Source organism: Micropterus salmoides, unplaced genomic scaffold, assembly GCF_014851395.1.
Source record: "Micropterus salmoides isolate LMB-PRFRI ecotype aquatic unplaced genomic scaffold, ASM1485139v1 Ms_hic_scaffold_11, whole genome shotgun sequence".
Classification (NCBI taxonomy): Eukaryota; Metazoa; Chordata; class Actinopteri; order Centrarchiformes; family Centrarchidae; genus Micropterus; species Micropterus salmoides.
The window spans coordinates 4,251,920-4,272,781 of NW_024040152.1; the positions used below are offsets into that span (position 1 = coordinate 4,251,920).

At 39.1% G+C, this 20,862-nt stretch overlaps 3 protein-coding genes across 4 annotated transcripts; 1 reads left to right on the plus strand and 2 right to left on the minus strand.

Annotated features, from left to right (window-relative positions):
- Positions 1–2,944: 2,944 nt before the first annotated feature.
- LOC119897002 (tripartite motif-containing protein 16-like) lies at positions 2,945–5,548 on the minus strand. The gene has a single exon (XM_038710506.1). It carries the CDS (start codon positions 5,285–5,287, stop codon positions 3,632–3,634), a length of 1,656 nt encoding a protein of 551 aa, XP_038566434.1. The 5' UTR covers positions 5,288–5,548; the 3' UTR covers positions 2,945–3,631.
- A 1,422-nt stretch (positions 5,549–6,970) lies between these two features.
- Positions 6,971–12,982, minus strand: mettl6 (methyltransferase like 6). Its single transcript, XM_038710507.1, has 5 exons — positions 12,368–12,982; positions 11,679–11,813; positions 11,083–11,253; positions 10,630–10,771; positions 6,971–9,611 (listed from the first exon to the last, which is right to left on the minus strand). The coding sequence occupies exons 1-5, from the start codon at positions 12,677–12,679 to the stop codon at positions 9,466–9,468; spliced, it is 906 nt and encodes a 301-aa protein (XP_038566435.1). The 5' UTR covers positions 12,680–12,982; the 3' UTR covers positions 6,971–9,465.
- Positions 12,983–13,118: 136 nt separating this feature from the next.
- On the plus strand, positions 13,119–20,771 carry eaf1 (ELL associated factor 1). Of its 2 annotated transcripts, XM_038710509.1 has the most exons (7): positions 13,119–13,389; positions 14,172–14,266; positions 15,287–15,423; positions 16,733–16,905; positions 17,330–17,545; positions 18,641–18,701; positions 18,926–20,771. In XM_038710509.1, the coding sequence occupies exons 1-6, from the start codon at positions 13,287–13,289 to the stop codon at positions 18,688–18,690; spliced, it is 774 nt and encodes a 257-aa protein (XP_038566437.1). In that variant the 5' UTR covers positions 13,119–13,286; the 3' UTR covers positions 18,691–18,701; positions 18,926–20,771. The 2 variants fall into 2 exon arrangements, with proteins under 2 accessions (XP_038566437.1, XP_038566436.1); XM_038710508.1 differs by having other exon boundaries at positions 18,641–20,771.
- Positions 20,772–20,862: the final 91 nt, after the last annotated feature.

Below are 20,862 nucleotides of genomic sequence, written 5' to 3' on the forward strand. Positions count from 1 at the left end.
TAATTTCAAACCATTATGGTAAAACAGCTAGCTAATCATTGGCTGACAGGGGTAGGGTGGGTTGTAATACTTATTTAAAAAGTGTTACAACCATCCTCTATACCGGAGGTCACTAATAGGCGGGCCGCGGTCCGGATCCGGACCCAGCCGCTGTCATCTCCGGACCGTCGAACTACAGCCGATTTTTTATTGAGACTTACTACCTCGTGATGGAGCGTTTCTATTTTAATCCGCGCAGCTTTTCTAGCATTTACTGTACTGGTTTAGCGGACCAGGAAACTCACAGACCAATCGCAAGCCAATCAAATCTGTGCATTCCGATGCTTGCAAGTTGAGTCCGCAAGATTCACCAGAGACTAGTGAGGCAAGTTCGAGTCTTTTGACAGACTCGTTAATTCAAATCTCGTTCATTAAAATGAACTATTCTTTTTTTGAGTCATTTCGTTCATTTCATTCATTTGAACTAGGCTGGTTATTGTGGCGCTGCAGCCCTCTAGTGGGCAATTAAAAAACAGCGCCGTTCTCAAACACGGGAGGCTGCCTGGCTTGCTTTATTTGACAAAGAATAATGCACAAATTCACCTCTTGATTACTGTATATCATCATTACATCAACCCTCCAGGGCCCACTACCAAATTCAAATCATGTAAAAACCACAGAAATATGTTGTAAATATGTAATCACCACTACCACGGCTAAATCCTTCCATTTTCACAATCTTTCCCGAGTATACAACCAGACCAGCCATATAAAGGCTTATGGATATAATTACTATCATTATCTCTGAAGTCCACATTCATACAGCAGCCTAACATCCCTATCCATGAGTAAAATATATTGAAGTAATAAGCTTGATACACTATATGAATAAACACACTCTTATTAAAATTCAACCAATTTAATAATAATCTGGATCAAGCCACCAAGTTCTTTCTCCAGCACAGAGAGAGGAACAGAGAAATAAACACATATAAAAGCAGCAGTTTGGCAATTCTGGACGCAGGATGGGCCACATCAGGTCCGGATTCTGCAGACAGAGAGAAACAAACATCACTTAGCACAACATCACTGCGCTGTAATAATAATGCTTTATTAAATTTCACATAATTAACAAAATATCTATATAATGTCAGTCCAGTGACTGTTACCTGACAGCCGACCTGCCTCTCATTCTCCAGCGCTGGCAGTCACTCAGCCTGCCGAGTGAACGAAAGACTGAGGAGGAGCCATGTGAGCGGTGAACGAGTCGTTCATTCCTTCTCCACAGTAGGAGCTGTCACGTGACAAATGAACGACTCAGACCTACTGACCCACAGTTGAGAGTCGGGAACTAATCAATTCTGTTTCCTGTGCTGCCTGCTTACCACAGCCTGTAGCCGAGCTGTCATGTGACAAATGAACGACTCAAACAGACCCACAGTTGAGAATCGTGAACTAATCAATTCTGTTTCCTGTGCTGACAGAGCCCTTGCAGCTGCCGTATGACGAGTGAACGTAAGAGTTCAAGATCCTTCACACATGCGTGAAATTGAACGAATCACTCACTGAGACAACCATTTCCTCCCGAGTCATTTACTCTAGCTACAAAATTCAGTGAGTTATAGTTACTGAAGCAAAAAGTGTTACAACCATACCCGGTCTCCCCTACTGGAAAGACAGCATATGCATTTGTTTGAGAATGCATGTATGTGCAAGTGCTACCATTAGATACTGTATATGTGCAAGTGAAGTATTAAATTTTTATCTCGGCAGCTTCTCATAGTTTCAGGGCATTTATAGATCCATTTATGGCAAACTGTGGGAGTGGAAATGAGGCTTGTGCATGTTAATACAGTTAGTGAGATTTTCAAAACAGAACCATATAAACCTGATTAAAAAATGCTTCTGTGTAATTCGGTTTTGTGCGTACAGAGTATTATTATCTGGCCACAGGTGAGAGAACATTGTACATTAGAGGGGAGAAATACAATAACAGTTCATTTCTAGTGGCATGTGATTTCTGGAAATTGCTGAGCAGTCAGCCTATAGTTTACAATTTTATTCTGAGGCAACTGATTTTTTAATTAACAACCTCAGACAATAATGGTACAATTATTACAATCTCAAATTGTGCAGCAAAGTTTCATGCAACTGACACATGACAGCTGCTCCAACCATTATTAATTGATCAGTGAAACAGAATATTGCATTCTAGGTGACCTAAAAATGTTATTGTGTATTGCCTTTTGGTGCAAAAATAAACAACGCAATATACTGTATATCTATCAAAGATCAAAAGAAAGTATTAAGTTTCCAGTGGTCAAAGGGAATGGAAATGCTGCTGAGCAGAGACGTACAGTATCCTCTAACCACAGAACAGCACACACACTTTAACCAGGTCATGCATCTCAGTGATACTTTCAGTTTGTCTCTGCCATTTTAAACTTGTGCCTCGTGTCCTCTTGTTCATGTTTGGTGTAACCTTCCAGTGTGTGTGTTGGAAAATGACTTGGCTTACTGGACCTATGGTGCTGTTGTTGGTGACTTTCTGTGTGGCATCTGCCCCAGAGAAAGGTTAGTAAACGAACTTTGATATTTGGGCTTCACATATTGTTGGTTTTCTTACAATACATGGTGATTGCTGGGAGAAATCTTAAGGGGTGTGATTAGAAGGCTAATTATACTGTAGACCATGTATACAAATTATCAGACTAATGATACGTTTGATCTGAAATGGTTTAACTGGTTAAAATTTTGTTTGTAAAGAACACTGGCAGAAGGGAAACAATCTCGAAACCATGAGTGCAGTAAATAAAAACTCATATGTATATAATAGTGTGACTTAGAAGTTTTGGAATGACAGAAAATGTCTAAATGTGTGTAGTAATTAAAGTTTCTATCCAAGAGAGCATTTAATATCTATTTTTATATATTTGTCATACATCCCTATCTAATCTCTAATCTTTTTTTTTGCACAAGATGGTGTTGTGTGTGTGTTTATACTGAACATGTGTAAGTGCATATGGTACACTACATGTGTACTGTAAATTCCTATTACTTAATAGAAGAACCATGTGGGATGCTCTGCTGAAACATGCAGCATAGAGAAGAACTGCAAGTGAATATTACTTCTGCACCTCAGGTTTAAAACATTTCTGTAAACTCTCATAACATATTTGCTGACAAAAGCCTCAGTGCAGCATGTTATAGACTTTATATGCTTTTCATCTACACATCCACATTAACTTCAGTCATGCATTTGCAGTATCCTGTTACGTTTTTAAGTGATTTAATAAGTAATCAGAACAAAACCAGGAGAGAGCAAAACATATTAGAGAACACGTAAACATGAAACAATCAGAAGTGACTCAGTTTGCTGCTAATAAACACTTGGTGGTTTCTGCTGAAAATCCTTTGCAGCACAAAACGTGATCCACAAGTTTTCTGTTTGTGTGAAAGAAAAGAATGAGAACTAGGTGTAACTCAAACTGCATTACCAAACTTTTAAAGAGAGAAGACATTACAATCCAGCTAATTTGTGAGATTAACAGATGATCTTCAGGAAGTGTTGTATAATCACAGCAAAGAAGACAAACTTATTAAACAACTGAAAAACAGAATCTGACCTATTGTCTCTTTTAATTGCCCCTGTCTACTTTAGCTCACCCAACTTAGCAGTGTCTCCAACCCAATAAACCCCAAATCCAGCATAGAGCGGCTGAGTGAATGTGGTCTGGACTTTGTGAAGGAGAGTCATGGTTTCAGAGATGCTATAGAAAGACAGAGTTCCTGCCTTGTAATCCAGGTACACTCCTATTCTGGAGGACTGAGGGCCTGAGAGTGAAGTTCTGATATTGTTATGTCTGAAATAATAAGTAATGTCAAAACATCCTAGTGCCCAAGACATGTCATTGTTTCCAAATCCACTTTCATTCCCTGTTCTGCTGATGTCCTTGTATGCAACAGCTACTGAAACCCCTCCGCTGCTTCTCTCCACCTCCCAGTAAGAACGTCCAGTCAGACTCTCTCTACTGAGGACCTGAAGCCAGTCAGTGAATCTATCTGGGTGACTGGAATATAATTGCTTTTCTCTCCTTACTGTTGCTTTTCTGTTGCCTCCAGATAATGACAGCCAGATGTTAACTGTGTTGGGATCCAGAGTGATTTGACGGGAATATTGTAAGAATTCATCTCTGGTCTTGGGCTCTGGTTGTGGCAGTAAAACATCTACTTCAGTCACTTTTAGTGAGATCTTCAGCCATTCCTTGTTGAAAATGTCCTGTAGTTTTTCTCGGGCCTCTAACAAAGCTGCTATCACGTCTTCAAAGTATTGCAGAGGCTGGATATTTAAACTGGGTGAGTCTGTAGATTCACTGAGATGTGACTGCAAAGGGTAATTCAGAAGGAACTGGATGTCATCAGTTTGTGAGAGGCGCTCCAGCTCAGTGTCCTTCCTTCTCAGCTCAGCAGTCTCCTCCTCCAGCTTCTCCTCAAGCTCTGTGGCCCGACTAACTTCGGTCTTCTGCTGGGATCGGATTTGTTCCTTCACAACAGAGCTTCTTTTCTCTATGAGACTGACAAGCTCAGTGAAAATCTTCTCACTGTCCTTCACTGCTTTATCAGCAGAGCGATTGATAGCCTCTATCTCCTGCTGTAGCACCTTCACATCTTTCTCTGTGTCCTGGATTCTGCGCTGGATTTTTTGCCGAATCATTCCAATCTCCCTCTGCTTCTCGTTCCTTTCTACTGCAGCTGAGACTGTGTCGTGGTCTTTATGGTCATCCATGGCGCACAAAATACATATTATCTGCTGGTCGTTGCGGCAGAAAATCTTCATCACCTCATCATGACGAGAGCAAAATTTCTCCTGCAGATTTTCGGAGGGTTTGATCAGCTTGTGTTTCTCAAAGGCAGGGGATTCATAGTGAGGCTGAAGGTGGAGTTCACAATAAGAGACCCGACACACCAGACAGGACTTGAGGGCTTTCAGCTTTCTCCCAGTGCAGAAATCACAGGCAACATCTCCCGGTGTGGCATAGCAGTGATCAACAAGAGCAGCTTGAAGTCTTGTCTTCTTCAGCTCTTCCACTAAATCAGCAAAAGTGGCACTTTTCACCAGGACAGGTACCGGTGTGAAGGTCTGACTACACTGAGGGCAGCTGTAGATTTTCTTTGGATCCTCTTCATCCCAGCGGCTTTTAATACAGCTCATGCAGTAGCTGTGCCCACAGGGAATAGTCACGGGATCGTTTAGTAGGTCCAGACAGATAAAACAGCAGAGTTTTTTCTGGACTAGCTGCAGCGCCATTTCACTTCACACTAAACTTGAATGTACAACACAATGAAAATATTAAAGAGACTCTCTGAGAGGGAAGAGGAAGTGGTAGTCAGGTTTTGCAACATTCCAGTAAGAGGAGTGGTTTCAAAGGCGTGCCGTGTATTTAGTCCCTCTTTACTCAGTGGTTTGGAATGGAACCTCAGTATTATGAGAAAGTTGATAAAAAACAGATTCCCTAAGGAAAACACTGTTCAGCTCACTTTTCAGTTGGCAAATTAGTTCTCCAATGGATGTAAGCAGGTCTATATCAGAAATGATTATATTGATTAATTGAGTTAATGTGATTTAGACAAAGTGGAAACTGTCTAACAACTATTTTGGATTTTCCTTCACATCGTTTCTTTTTGGCTCTAGTTCAGGTCATTTACCCATCAAAAAGCCTCCATCCTGCAAGAGGCTCATCAGTCAAACTGTCCTGTGAGGTAAATTACGACTTCAAGGAATGTGATCTGCTGTATGCTGGATGGGGTCTGGGCACTGCTAAACTGACTAACCCCAGCAAGTACTTCACTACAGTAAATGAGACAGACTCTGGTGGCAACATGAGACGCAGGCAGGTCGTGACAGAAATTCTTGACCTGACACCAAACGACAACGGGCGCTATCAATGCGTGGCTGTATGTAACAGTTTGGACGATGCAAGAGGACATTACATCTGGATCACTGTCAAAGGTATTGTCTTTAATAAGAAAATGATATTAACTCATTACATTCATACACTCATGCATGACATTTTGTACAGTCATTCATGGTCCTGAATCCTACTTAATTTCTTAAACGTGCCTTCTCATTTCCTACTTTCCATGGTTTGTCAGTTAAATGCAAAATGGCCATTAACAGTAGATGCACACTTGTTCTGCTCTGTTACGTTCTCTTGCAGGTTGATGATCTGACTGAGCTGGCTCTGTTCACAAAAGATTCAGATGTTCCAACAAGTTCAGTGCAACAAGCTATATTTTCCAAAAGCATTTTGAGACAATCTTTGTTCTGTTTGGGTTTTGTTTTTGATTCTTTGTTTCATCACCTATTGTAACTGCTTTAGTGGCGTTTGCTCAGCAGATTAAAGATCTATAATTTCACTCTGTCATTGTGTTATTGATATTAATTATATCTAATTTGCTGAATTAGCCAAAACAGACTGTGTTCCTATGTCTAGGTATTATCAATTGACAATGTCTTAATTGATTTTCCAGAAAATGTGTTATATCACATACAGGTATAGAACAGTACAGGAACAGTACATACAGAATTTTGTTCATATTACCCACCCCTAACTTGGACAAAAAATATTTGGTTCTATGCCCAAAGTCAGAATAATATGGAAATACAATTTTTGATGATCAAGATTGTTTTGGGGGAACAAAGACCAATGCATATTTTTTAAGTGAATACTGAACAAATAAAAAGTATCACAAGTTAAAAAGCTGACTGTGTCAAGGTGTGAAAATTCACTGCAAATGTCAAGTGCTAAAATTAGTCAAAGGCTGCAACTTGTTAGTAGCACTGTGAGCTGTCTGCCCTCATACAATTTCCTTCACTTGGTTTTGAGGTCTGGACAACCTCAACAAGAGAGAACAAAGCAACATCTGTAGAAGAAACAGCAAGAAGTAGCACATTAGAGTCACATTAAACAATGCTAATAGTCCCCATAAATCACAGGAGTCCTTACTTTATTAGAATCAGTTAAGGTTTCCTTGCTTTCAAATGCTTTTTATTCTTTGTACAAATTATTAAATGTCAAGCATTGATTGCAGTGGTAAAAAAAAAGCCAAAGTAACTGAAACTGTTGTTGCATTGCTATCATTCCCAAATATAAACTTTCTATTTCAACATATGCCTACATTTGTTTTACATCATACAAGTGGAGGGTTGAACAAGCCAAACCACAGAACAGGAAACTGCTCGGTTAGAGTTTGCCGCTTTTGCAGGTTGGGAGTTAAAAAAAGAAAAAGTTACATTTGTGATTAGAATAATCATTTTAGCCATACTAGCCGTGTGTTGTTCTAATATTTCTCACTTTTGAATTAATCGTTATCCAGAATCAAAAGAGGAAATGCAACACATGACTTCACACCCAGACACACTGTATGTTATAATATCGTGGTGGAAGGTATTATATAATGGATTCAAATGAGTCCTTGTCAACAGAGGAGCACTGAGATACCAGATACGTTATCAGCAGATTAAAGATCTATAATTTCACTCTGTCATTGTGTTATTGATATTAATTATATCTAATTTGCTGAATTAGCCAAAACAGACTGTGTTGCTATGTCTAGGTATTATCAATTGTGTCTCAATTGATTTTCCAGAAAATGTGTTATATCACATACAGGTATAGAACAGTACAGGAACAGTACATACAGAATTTTGTTCATATTAGCCACCCCTAACTTGGGCAAAAAATATTTGGTTCTATGCCCAAAGTCAGAATAATATGGAAATACAATTTTTGATGATCAAGATTGTTTTGGGGGAACAAAGACCAATGCATATTTTTTAAGTGAATACTGAACAAATAAAAAGTATCACAAGTTAAAAAGCTGACTGTGTCAAGGTGTGAAAATTCACTGCAAATGTCAAGTGCTAAAATTAGTCAAAGGCTGCAACTTGTTAGTAGCACTGTGAGCTGTCTGCCCTCATACAATTTCCTTCACTTGGTTTTGAGGTCTGGACAACCTCAACAAGAGAGAACAATCAATGCATATCTTGGTAATGTAAGTATATCTGACAAATAGTTATGGAATAAAATGTCTTCCTATACAAGCTGACAGAAAATGTCCAAGTAATACTTTACAAAGAAAATAATTTGATTACGAGAATATTCGGGGTACAGGTCTGATACTGTTTCATGGCTCTGCTATGAGCCTCTTGTGTTTCCCACAGACTGTACAAGAAGCTTGTGAATAACTATCATGAGTTATGGATGGGGACTGACAACAGGAAATCTAGGGGTTAATATGGATGCACTGTGTGCATTGTCTTGCAAGCTAACCTAAGCTTGCATGCACTTTGAAATCAATGTCACTTTTTGTGGACGCTGTATCACACTGAGGTTAATGTTTCGGTTCTTCTACACTGTAACTTACTGACAGTGCACTGTCAAATCAGAGAAGATGAAACATTTAGGGATTGTGTCATTGTCATCTCGACTGAATACATTCCCTGTTAAATCAGTAAATATGTTGCTAATACATCTGCAAAATATTATCAGCTGATACTTAACAATGAACCAGCGCGGAAGCGTGACATTTTTATATACTGTAAAACTGCACCATGTGGGGAAGTCCTAGGCTAATGGCCACAACGCCTCCTGTTGATTCTGGCTGGGGACTGTTGCTGCATGTCATAACCCTCTACATCCCCATGTTTTCTGTCTGTTTCTATACAGACACTAAGACACTTGAAAACCACCTAAAATCTTGATTTGTTTATTTTTGAAAAAGTCACAATGTTGATGTGGGTTGCAGCATAAATAATTTTACATTATTCAGACCATAATCAGGATGCAATACTGTAAACACTTAGACGAAGTTTGAAATTTGATGGTGCAGTTGAAATTGTTTTTTCTTTGTCAGTAGATATAGGCAAAGATGGAGAAAAGCATTACAATAAATTCACACAAAATTACAAGTACTCACAATGTACAAAAATGATCACATTATCTTAATATCAGGGGAAATACATGGTAGAGGAAATTATACCAGAAGCAAATCATAATAGATAAAAGGTTTGGCAGCTCACAGAGAAACTGATAAAGCTCACATGGTGATCGTACAGGCTGATCAAAGTTTCACGAAGGCAGTGAAAAGGAGTTTAAACTTACCTGAACCACTCAATACTGTTCACAGAGACAACAGGGCTTTGCTGAACATTCATGTCATGTTGGCATTTTTGTGCCTCAGGTTCAAATAGTTCCACATGTAAGATCCCCAGTACAGGCACCTCATGCTGTGATGTGTCAGTGAGCCAAAAGGGCAAAAGACCGCAGTCGATTAGTGGGAGGAGGCACAGTTCTACCTGATCCACTTGTATCACCCTCATGTTTTTTTGCCATCCAATTCCATGTGGACATTTCAGTCTCATTTTTCCCGGCACCTTTTGGAGATTTAAGAAAGGGCAGACACAGGCCAAGTGACATCAGTGCTCTATGACTGGCCAGGCTTAATGAATTTGCTCTGCAGGAACACTCTGGGAACACATAGCCCCTCCTTTTTGTTGACCGTCTCTCTCAAGACGTAGTCATTAGCAACAGATTGGAGGCCCGTGTCTGCAAACAGCTCAGCCAGCAACTCTGAAAGCAGACAAAAAGAGAAGACTAAGACTTCAGAGGGACAGAACAACCCAGGAAAATTTTGACTACTGACTGTTGTGATGGTACGTCACTGTGTCCTTCCCAAGTTGTAATATCTGTACAACCAGCTGTATAATTTACATGATACGTGGTTGAACTGTTGAATCAATAAAATGGTCATTTCACATCTCCATGCTGGTGAAGAAAGCTGAAAAACGCTTGTATATCTTGAGGAAGAGGAACAATAAAAAGCATCCTGATTGGAAACATCACTAACTGGCATTGGATGTGCACGGCCCAGGACCGGAGGGCTCTGCAGCGGGTGATTAAAACTGCTCAGAAGATCATTGGTACCCATCTCCCCAACATCAGTGATATCGGTGAGGTGAGGTGCCTACCCAGAGCCCAAAGGATACTAAAGGACAGTACCCACCCAGCCACAGCCTGTTCACCCTGCTGCATTCTGGGAAGACATATAGAAGTTTCTGCTGCCACACCACCAGACTGCAGAGCAGCTTTTTCCCCAAGTTATCAGGCTCTTAAACTCTAATAATCCTCAGCACTGCTCCATTGAATATAGTTTATTTCTGTTTACAATTTTTATAAATACTTTTTTTCTTTTTATTAATGTATATTGTCTTCTACGTAGCAGAAGGGAATCTAGCTACCTACGATTAGTCACCCCAGGGGAAGAAATATACCTATTAGCTCTTAAAACAAATGCAAACTAGCTTACTGGTAGGTGCAAGTTACCGCTTTTATTTGTGAATCAGACCAACAAATACTGAAATAAAAATGGTTCCCATGTTGAAAAACACATTGACACTGGAAAACATTTTAGCTGCAGTATTAGCTTACTATATCCAAATACTGTATCTATCTATAGTATATATATTCTTCTACATAGCCAGTCCATGCACCTACAGTATAGTAATTAACAACCTACCTATCTATCTCCCAAACAGTCTCAATGGCAAAAACAAACATAAAAGTGACCCTCCTGAAGTCATTTACTGACCTTTAGAGAAGAAGTAGGACCTGGTGCCATCTTGGCGGACGTAGAAGTTTTCCCCCAGCTTGCTGCCAGCTTTAAATCTGAGCATGGCGTGGTCATACAGGCCGTAGTCCCTAAACAGGACGATGCCTCCGGGCTTCACCACCTTTAAGCCAATGAATTTTACATTACACCATTTAAACCAGCTTTTTTATTAGGCCTAACAAAAACAACATAGGAATTTACCACCAGACACATGATTGTAAATTGCTGCCTCGATCTGTAGCAGTCAAATAAAAACAAAACCTATTTCAATCAATCTTCATACCATTTACTTGTACACACACTAGATATTGTGTATATTAGGCGTATAAGGATATAATTGTGTACTTTTAAATGATACAAATGTATTTTAAAATGATCAAGTTGGTCAACTGTTTTCACTGAGTCGTTCCAGCTGGCTGTCTCTGCTCTCACCCTGCTGATGTTCTGCAAAGCCAGCTTCATCTTGTCAGGGTGGACAGCCGACAGGACAAAGATGAGAGTGACTACGTCCACGCTGCACTCAGGCACATTTTCCCTCAGATCATCTTTAGTTAAATCACACTGGAAAGCACAGCAGCGCTCAGGGCAGTACAGAGGGTTTTGCTGTAAACAGAAAGTGGAAAATGTGGGTTTATTTGTATTATTGTGTCATGGGAAGAGATTTGCTGACCTGCTTCACATTTTGCATTCCCTTTAACTGTCCTGTATGACCAGTCTTCTACTTGTGTGAGTGAAACTGAACAGATCTACTGCAGCAGCTCAGCCATATTTTTTTGAGAAAGTGGTGGCCTAATTGAAGGAGCCCTTCAGTAAATTATTATGCCGTCAAATCCTACATGAAAACCACTTGGCAGCCACCAGTGCAAGACTGATTCTGTACTGGTTAGTTAGGTGGAAACGTGTCTTTCTGAGTAAATGTAAAGTAGTGTGTCACTAGAAAAAAAAAGGATCTCAGTTAATGAAATTCAAATTAGAAAAAGGGGATTCACATTTATATTAGAAATAGATTTGATAGATGGACATCTTACTTTGACAAATTCAACAGCTCGTGCTGAGAAGTCACAGGCATAAACAAAGATGTTGAGGTCATCCTCCAGCAGAGGGAAGATACAGTTCCCTACACCGCAGCCGGCCTCCAGCAGCACCAGTTTCTGGGAATCAAACTGCAACACAGGCAGGACAAAGACAGAACTAAAGAATGGCCACAAATATCAGTTTATCTCTTTATTCATGTCTAATCACAGCTCCAAAGGATAACAGATTGTTTAGAAGGAAATACTGACATTTTGGGATTATATATATCATATATTATATATATTACATCTTTTGTAACTGGATCTCCTTTATTCCCGCAGCTTTCTTCACAGTAGTAGGTGGTAATGAACTACATTGTTCAATGATGCATTATATATATATATATATATATATATATATATATATATAACAATTTTAAAATGTATCTAATTTTATTTTCCATCAATCTTCTCATTTTGCAGATAAGAAAAAAAAATTAAATGTAACGTTAGTGCTGAATAATGCAAAACCATATGAGTCTGGGTATTTTAACTCATAAGAAGTAGTCAAAGTTATACAACTCATTACTTAAACAAATATAATGGGATAAAGAGGATAAAATACAAGCTGGTCTCTTGGGATGTCGTGTTGGTTTTCTCATGCAAATGTTCGCAGTGATTCTCACGTGTACTCTCTTCCTCACCTCTCTGCATGCCTTGAGCTCTTCAAATTCTCTGGTGGTCCAGTGTCTGTCCTTGAAGAAATTTGTCGTGTTTCTTTTGTAAAACAAGTCCCAGTTTTTCTGAGCTTCTTTCTCTAACTTCATCTGTTTAAAGTCAGACACTAGAGCCCGCTCACCGCTGAGTCTGTCCAGCTCCTCCTTGGTTAAAACTCTGGCGGTGGAAGTTTTGGTCTGTCCGGGGACACATGGAGACAAGTCGTCTTTTGAACCCACTTCTTCAGGAGGTGTTGTTTTAATATTACCAGGGACACTTTCTTTTTTCGACAGTTCCATGATGGTTTTAGAAAAGCTTGGGTTTTGCTGCCTCCCAGTTTCTGTCAGTAACTTTACTAATCTTTAGTTTACGGGAAAGAAAACATTTTAACAAGCTTGACAGCAACGTACGTCATTTAAATGATAAATAACGCTAAAACTAACTTAGTGATGTTAAAATATTGTGCCTAATTGCATTTTTCCACATTTGGCGTCCATCTTGACCGTCACTTCAATTCTTCCGTGTTGCATTTTAAATTTAATCCGTTTCTTTCCCTGTGCCGTCCGTAGTATCCTTGCTCGTTGCTTGATTAATAAAAAATACAGTACATATTATCATACGTAATTACCTAGTTTGATGTGTAATTCATTTATTCTTTATTCATTGAAAAAGTACAAAATTTCAACGTAACCTGTTTTCGGTGACATTTAATAACCGGACCGAAAGCGGAAGAGGGGTGGCCGAGTGACGACAGGCATGTTTTGCTAACGGTTAGCTACAGTAGGCTAACTTTGTTTGTCTTATAGTTGGCTTCTCATTCTAATCTCCCCGAAGTTGCCAGATGCAGCTTGCCCCTTTGGAATATTTTACCTGAATGTAAATTTATAAATTTTTAAAAACCCAGTCATGAACGGGAGTACGAATCCACTGCTGGACAAAGAAGAGCATGTTTTGAAGCTCGGAGAAAGCTTTGAGAAGAGGCCAAAATCTTCCTTTCACACCATCAGATGTGAGTGTGAAAACCCGTCTTATGTGTTTTTAAAAGGTGTTAAATTAACTGTTGTGTGGCATTAGTTGGCTGCCATGGACGGGCAGGCTGTCTGAAGTCATTTGCATAGAAACATATCGTTACACCCACTTCTGTGTCACTTGTCTTGAGCAGGGATTTTAAAGATGTCACCAAAACCGCAGTGGTACATAGATTTGTGTGTCATCAGCATATTACTACGTCTTTATAGGAAGGATAGTAAAGTGTTATTAAAGAGAAATATGTTGTTTCCTGAACTCTTTACCTGTTCAAAAGTTTGCTGGATGAGCACTTTTGCAAGGATACTATGATTGTGTACACGTCGCTTTCTATTGAAATATGCATAAATAAGGACTAATTTAGTTTGACACAGAAAATAAAAAACATTCACTCTGAATATTTGTTTGGATTTTGTTAGTTTTTTGCCAGGCATTGTACCTTACTGCACACACTTGATGCATACGAAACGTCACCTCTGGTAAACCTCTCAGTGTTTATTTAAACATTGTAAGTGGAAGAGTAAGCAGTGAGTTCAATGCTTCATCAGGCTCTTATCAGTTAGGAAAACAAGTCATAGGCATGAAAATCATGTAATCACAAGCTCTATGTGCAAGAATGTGCCCTGAAACAGGAATACAATCATGTTGCACTACAGACGCTTGGCTTATTACCAATGAATTGACATCGGCAGATATAGTGGCTGTGCAGGGACTTATGAATTTTGTCCTCACGATTGACCTGTACCTAATGTTCTTCTTTTTCAGATGACTTCAAACCGGCGTCTATCGACACAAGCTGTGAGGGAGAATTACAAGTTGGGAAAGGAGATGAAGTTACCATAACGTTACCTCACATACCGGTAAGAATGTCTGTTGTTCTCATCTGGTTTACTGATTAACCACCCTAAGTGAAGTCTTTTTGCAAAGAAAGCAGAAAGCCTGGTTACAAAGTCGCCGGACACTACTCGTATAGAGGATTGCAAGCTGCCGTATGTTGTCAGAAAATCCATTGCTAACAATGAGCAAATGTTTTGCAAAGGATTATTTGAATTTCACTGTTTTGTGAAAAAGGTTGCTGTTTGGTAACTGACTCCATCCATTTTACTATATTAAAGTATGAAAACACATTCATTTAAAAACTGTTGCCAATTTTCTTAGCAACCTGAAATGAACTGAAACACAGTTGTCATGTGAAAGGTAGAGCATCAGTCTAAAAATCTTTGTAAAATAATATTTTTGTATTTAATGGACTAATACATGAAATGTTACTGTCCCTTTAAATATAGACCAGACAGACAGATTGCTCAAATTTATTATAATTGCTACAGACAATTAAAGGAATACTTAAATAATTCGTTGTCCATTATTTTCATTTTGTGGATAGTTTATTTTTTGCATTTCTTCTTCAATTCCCCTAATATTGTATATTGTAATATTGTACTGCAGTGGTCTGATCTCTGACTTTGTGAGATCTGGCAATAAAGCTGGTTTTCAGTTGTTCTCCATATAGTTACAATATACACAAGACAGAGCAAATGTACAGTAAGTTACAAATATAGACAAGAAACTAAACAAAGGCAGAACAGCTAAACAAAGATAAGCAGACGAATATTTAGCTGTTATTCACAAACAAGAGAAATTAAATTAGTAGAACCGAGGCAGCCATCTGCAGTGCCATCTTGTCTATTGTCAGCTGATGGTAGAATTCCTGAATGAAAATAAGATGTTCTTTGAAGAACATCTTATTTTCAAGTCAATCAAGACACCTATTGGTTCAGTTATAATTAATCACTTTGATAAATAAACATTTTAGTTTTTACTGTAAGGCCTTCTAAAGCAAACATAGCTGGTACATATTCACATTATTGTTGTCCTTTCAGGGTTCCACACCTCCCATGACGGTATTCAAAGGAAACAAGCGGCCATACCAAAAGGACTGTGTGCTTATCATTAACCACGACACCGGGGAATTCGTACTGGAGAAGCTGAGCAGCAGCATCCAAGTCAAGAAAACCAGGTGAGCGAGAAATTCGAGCCAATGAAAACATTTTGTGATGCTGAATTTGAGCACTTTGTTGAGAGAGGAAAGTGTAGGACTCTAACCTATGAGCGTATGGTAAGATACATTTGTGTTAAATTTACTTTTATGTTGCAGTTTTGTCACAAAATGCTTTTCTGAGGACAGTTAACTAACATAAAGATAGACTAACATAACTAAGCATGATTGTGGGAAACCTTATTTTTTGTCTCACTTCATTGCTCACAGGGAAAAAGATTTTATTGATTTTAAACCAATGACAATACGAACAGTTTATGTGGTACTTACATTCACAACCTTCAACAACTCAGATAAAAATTTTTATGTCTGCGCATTTTGTTTAGACTTCTTCATCCATTAGAATTGTAGGCATTAAATCCTTTGACGCTTCAGAACTTTTACCTGACATCTTTGGCTTCACCTTTTGGATGTTTGTTATTATTACATCAAATTCTACTGATATTTTCTAAACACTTTGTCTTTGCATTTCGGGGTAATCATTGTGTTTACGTCCCAGCTCACTAGAGGAAAGGGGACGTACACATAAACCAGATGTTTTTGGTATGGTGGAAAAGTTATTTATTCACACGAGAGTTTTTACAAGATTTAAACAACAAAAATTGGGCAAGTGGGTGCCATAAACACAAGATAACAAAAGGGGAGTTCTCCAACTTTCTAACTAACTCAAAAACCAAAATGAAAACAAAACCTCTCTATTGTGGGTGTCTCAAAACAAAACAGGGAGTGCAGCACGCCTAAACCTAATGGACTAAACAAAGAAAATATCCTGAACGCGTTGAGTAGGTTATCAATATTTACTCTAAAACCTGGCCCAACTCTGCAGACACATGGCAAAAAACAACTAAAAATGAGCACAAACACAAGCAGGGAACAGAAGTGATGGCTGCTGGAACAAGCACACAGTATACATACGGTCAGGCTCAATACACACACAGAGTGGTCGGCACAGAGGCAAAACACTAAATGACAGACAGCCCTCCTTTGAATGGCAGTATGACGGCTTTTAAAGTGGCAGACCACAAACACAGCTTGCGGATTGGTGGACAGTCTTAGGGCTTCTCCAATCAGGACCATAGATGTAGACGGGAGCAGACACCAGCCAATCCTCAGCTGGGGATCGCACAACCTGCTTAGCATACTGGGACACACTCACGGGACAGCGGCCTTAACAGTTGAAATTCAACTTCAAGGATATTCTTGCAGTTCAGATCCTGACAGATCAAGAAGATCGGAAAGGATTAACAGCAAGTACATCGGCTTGTTTCAGGGCGGAGGGCAGCAGTAAAATCCAGGCCCGGATCGAGCAGCAATCTGTTCGGTCCAGCCAGCCCAGCTCTCAGTTCCGGGCCCCGACCAAGCCTGGGGCCGGGGTCAAGACCTCTCCATCTCCTTCTAAGGATAATCCCTCCCCAGAGCCTCAGCTCGATGACATTAAGAGAGGTAAGGTGGTCCAGCCACGACCATAGACTTCAATACAAACTTCATCCTAACATAATCACAACACATGGAGAATAGAATATATTAATTTAGGTGGCACTTTACATTAACCCCCATAATTAACCTTTATAATCACAATAAGCAACAATAAACATTGACACTATATAAACGTTTGTTTGTAGATAAACATTTTAAGTGTTATTAATGAACAGTATTCAACTATTATTACTTTTCTTATAAAGACATTTTATATTAGTACAACTGTGTTTTACTCTGCTGTCATTAAAGTAAAGCGTTACCTTATTTTATATTGCATATATAATGTGTTTGGATAAACAGATCTGTATAAATGAGGAAGGGCTGGAATACGAAACAAAACAAAATGTCTTGATGTTAACCCTGCTGACCCCCCCTGCTCTGTTGGCAGAGCTGCGAGCGGAGGTGGAGGTGATAGAGCAGATGAGCAGCAGCGGCAGCAGCTCCTCTGACTCAGCCAGCGCCTCTGGGAGTGGCGACGACAGCAGCAGTGACGGCGAGCACGACACCCCCCGACTGCTCAGCCAACTGTCACCCAACCGCCCCCCCATGGCCAACGGAGGAGCCGACCGGCAGCAGGGCAACAACCAGCTCATGAACACACTCCGTGAGTATCTCATAGTTATGCTTTGTTTCTGTTAAGTCATGCGTGTATTAATTTTTATTCTGTGCTACAGCTTATCCTGTTCAGGGCAACTGAACAGACTGGAGCTTGTCTCAGCATGTATTGGGCGAGAGGCAGAAAAGAGAGGACAATATTTTGGAGCAATTCTCTAATTTCCAATAACATTGTGCCACCACAGCACCTGGCCTTTATCATGTGCAGTTATTAACCATAGACCATGAAAACATCGACATAGAATCACACTGTACTTTTCTGACACAATAAGTGAATAAACAGGGGACGTTTTTGGCTCAGTCCCAAGTCTGGCCACAGCTCACTGTATGTTTGTCTACGTGTAGCACCTTATCACCACAGCAAATTCCTCGTATGTGTAAAACACTTCTTGGCAATAAAGCTCCTTCTGATTCTGATTCTATAATGTAAACAGATACGTGGTTAGCTTACTTGGTAGAGTGCATACCACATATACAAGGCTGTCCTTTGCTGCGCGTCCCCCCCCATTTCTCTCCCTCGTTTCCTATCTCTATCCATTGTCCTGTCTTTCAAATAAAGGCAAAAATGGACAAAAGAATATCTTTAAAAATTTAGTGACAAAATCCATGAATCTGAGCTTTTTCCCTTTTTACACAATTAATTTACACAATTTAGTGACAGTACTAAGGATCATAATTTCCTGTCAACACAGTTGTTATATGTCTGGGTTTTGGGGTTTGAAGGTTTTTGACTCAAAACTGTGGAATTTCACTTGAACTTTCGACCATTATTATCACTACAGAAAACACCCAAAAAGCTTAGACAAAAATTGCTATTGTTAAATAATAATTTTACTATCCAAGTCTCTTTAACCAAGACCAGTTGCTCTTGATTTTAAATTTCCTTGGATATCTATAACCTTCACAGACAATAATTGTATTTTTTTTTACACATATTCATCCGGAGATGAACTTCTTCTAGCAAAGTTTGCCCTGTTTGCCCATTAGTGAAAAACGAAATGAAAATGGTAGATGATTTGTCACTACTCAGCAGGAAACTCTTCAATAAACAATGTTTGACCCGTTTGTCTTCTGTTCTTCACAGGAAACGACCTTCAGCTCAGCGAGTCGGGCAGCGACAGTGATGACGACTGAACATTCTGCGGGTCAGTCTCTCTCTCTCTCTCTCTCTCTCTCTCTCTCTCTCTCTCTCTCTCTCTCTCTCTCTCTCTCTCTCTCTCTCTCTCTCTCTCTCTCTCTCTCTCTCTCTCTCTCTCTTCTCTCTCACACTCCCCTTCCTCCTTTCTGCCTGGTTCACTTGTTTCTTTGCTGTGATAGCTGACCCCAGCTGTATATCTTGGTTTGACTGTATTTTTAAATTTTATTTCAGTATATCCTTAAAGCTGGCCAGCCTGGAACTTGAAGAGTGTATTTTTATTAGATGTATATTTTGTTTTGTATAGCAAAACTTTAGAAAAAGAAACTTATACTTGAGAGGTTTGGAAGATTATATATTAAAGCGCACATACATATTTTCTGTACTTAGAGCAGCTAGTTTTATCTACTTCTATTGTATCATCTGTTTTTGTTTTGTCTTTATGTTAAGACATGGAAGAGATTGTCTTGAAATATCTCTCACCTTGTCCCATCGTTTATCAGAGAAGGTTGTGGGAAGCCTCTCCACATCGACGTGGTGCACAGATCTGTGCATGAGTAATTAATCAAAGAGAAAAAAAACACATCCATTTTGTCATCAGCTTGTCCAGAGTGTAGATCAGTGTGGAGCACAAAACAATCGGCTGTACTCTATGCCTTCCTAATTTTAACTTTACTTTTACAGTTGTAGTTTTAAACTGTTTGCTGGTTATTTTAAAAATGAATCTCACCCTTATTCATTAGAAATGAATAAAGACTGTGGTGTTATTCTCTATTTTTGTTAATGTCAACACATTCCACTAAAAGACCAAAACTGAAAATGTGTGTTAGCCCGTCTACTTTCTGACTTCCTTACTTGGATACACAGTACTTGTTAGGATCAGTTTGTTGTTGGTATTGGTCTTTTAATGGAATTTGTTGATAATAAGAGAGGTTGTCAACCAGTATTGTTCATTAAACACTTATCTAGTTACAAGATCTATCTCACACATCAAAGCTGCTGATGTTAACGCAGCGTTCAGTGATTTATTTACCACTAGGTGGCAGAAAGGACTCAAAAAACAAAGTCACAGACAGCAGACCAGATATGTGTCAGCTCATCATGTTGCTAACGTGTTGAGTGTAAGTCCAGTATCTGGTCTCCACCAACTCTTGGCTACAGCTGTTGTTGAGAACCTCACAAACACAAACATGCAGTCTGCCTGTACAAAAACAATAAGCTAATAACAAAGGCTAAAAATCCCATTTGAGCTGCAAAGTTGGCTGTTTTTGGCATTGTTACCAAATAAAGCCAATGGAGTGTACACTACATGCCCTGCATTAAACAGGGGAGTTGATAAGTTGGTAATTTGCTTCTACAAATGCATTTTCTCAGCTATGCGTTGGTATCGCTGTCATTACTTTCTTCCTTCTTATCCCTTTTCAATGTCACAATACAGCTAACAGACTCACAGTATAACCAGTTGCAGTATCATAGTAGGTTTTCAGAGAATTACTGATGATATTAGACCCTCCACTGTCATTAATTAGTTGAAGATAATCAGTGAAGTCTATCAGTAGGTTAAAAGTTGGGTCTAGAATTGAAATTATACAGGATTGAGTCTGGAAAAAGGAAAAATCCTTTCAGAGAGTTTACAATATATTTTTTTTCAAATTACCACTATTCATTTAAAGTTTGTTGTATCAGTTGTGTCAGTGTTTTCAAACAGATAATATCATATTTTTGATCCAAAATGTTAATATAATACTTCTACCGTGGTACCATTCCATGCCTTACAGCATTTCAGTTTGGAAATAAAGGTGAATGTGTCATTGAATGAAAATGCCAAAGAGTAGAACCGCCCCTCATCGTGTGCAGAGAGCAGGAACATTCACAGTGTAACGGTGTCATGTCAGTGTAAATACTGTTTGTGTTGTGTTGTAGTGAAGTCAGTGATGGTTCCCCTTATCCGCAGGAGCTACTGGTGTTAGTGAACATCATTTGGTGTTGGTTGTACAGTAAATCATTATTAATTAAAGAAACCCTGATGAGTTTCGTTGCAAAATGCAAGTTTAATTCAGTTTTTTTTTTTTTGGAATTAGAATCACATACCTGACCTTTTAAAGGGAGAGTCCCTCCTTATTAATTAGACAACTAATCTGTTGTTATAGTCCTGATCAACTAAGAAATCT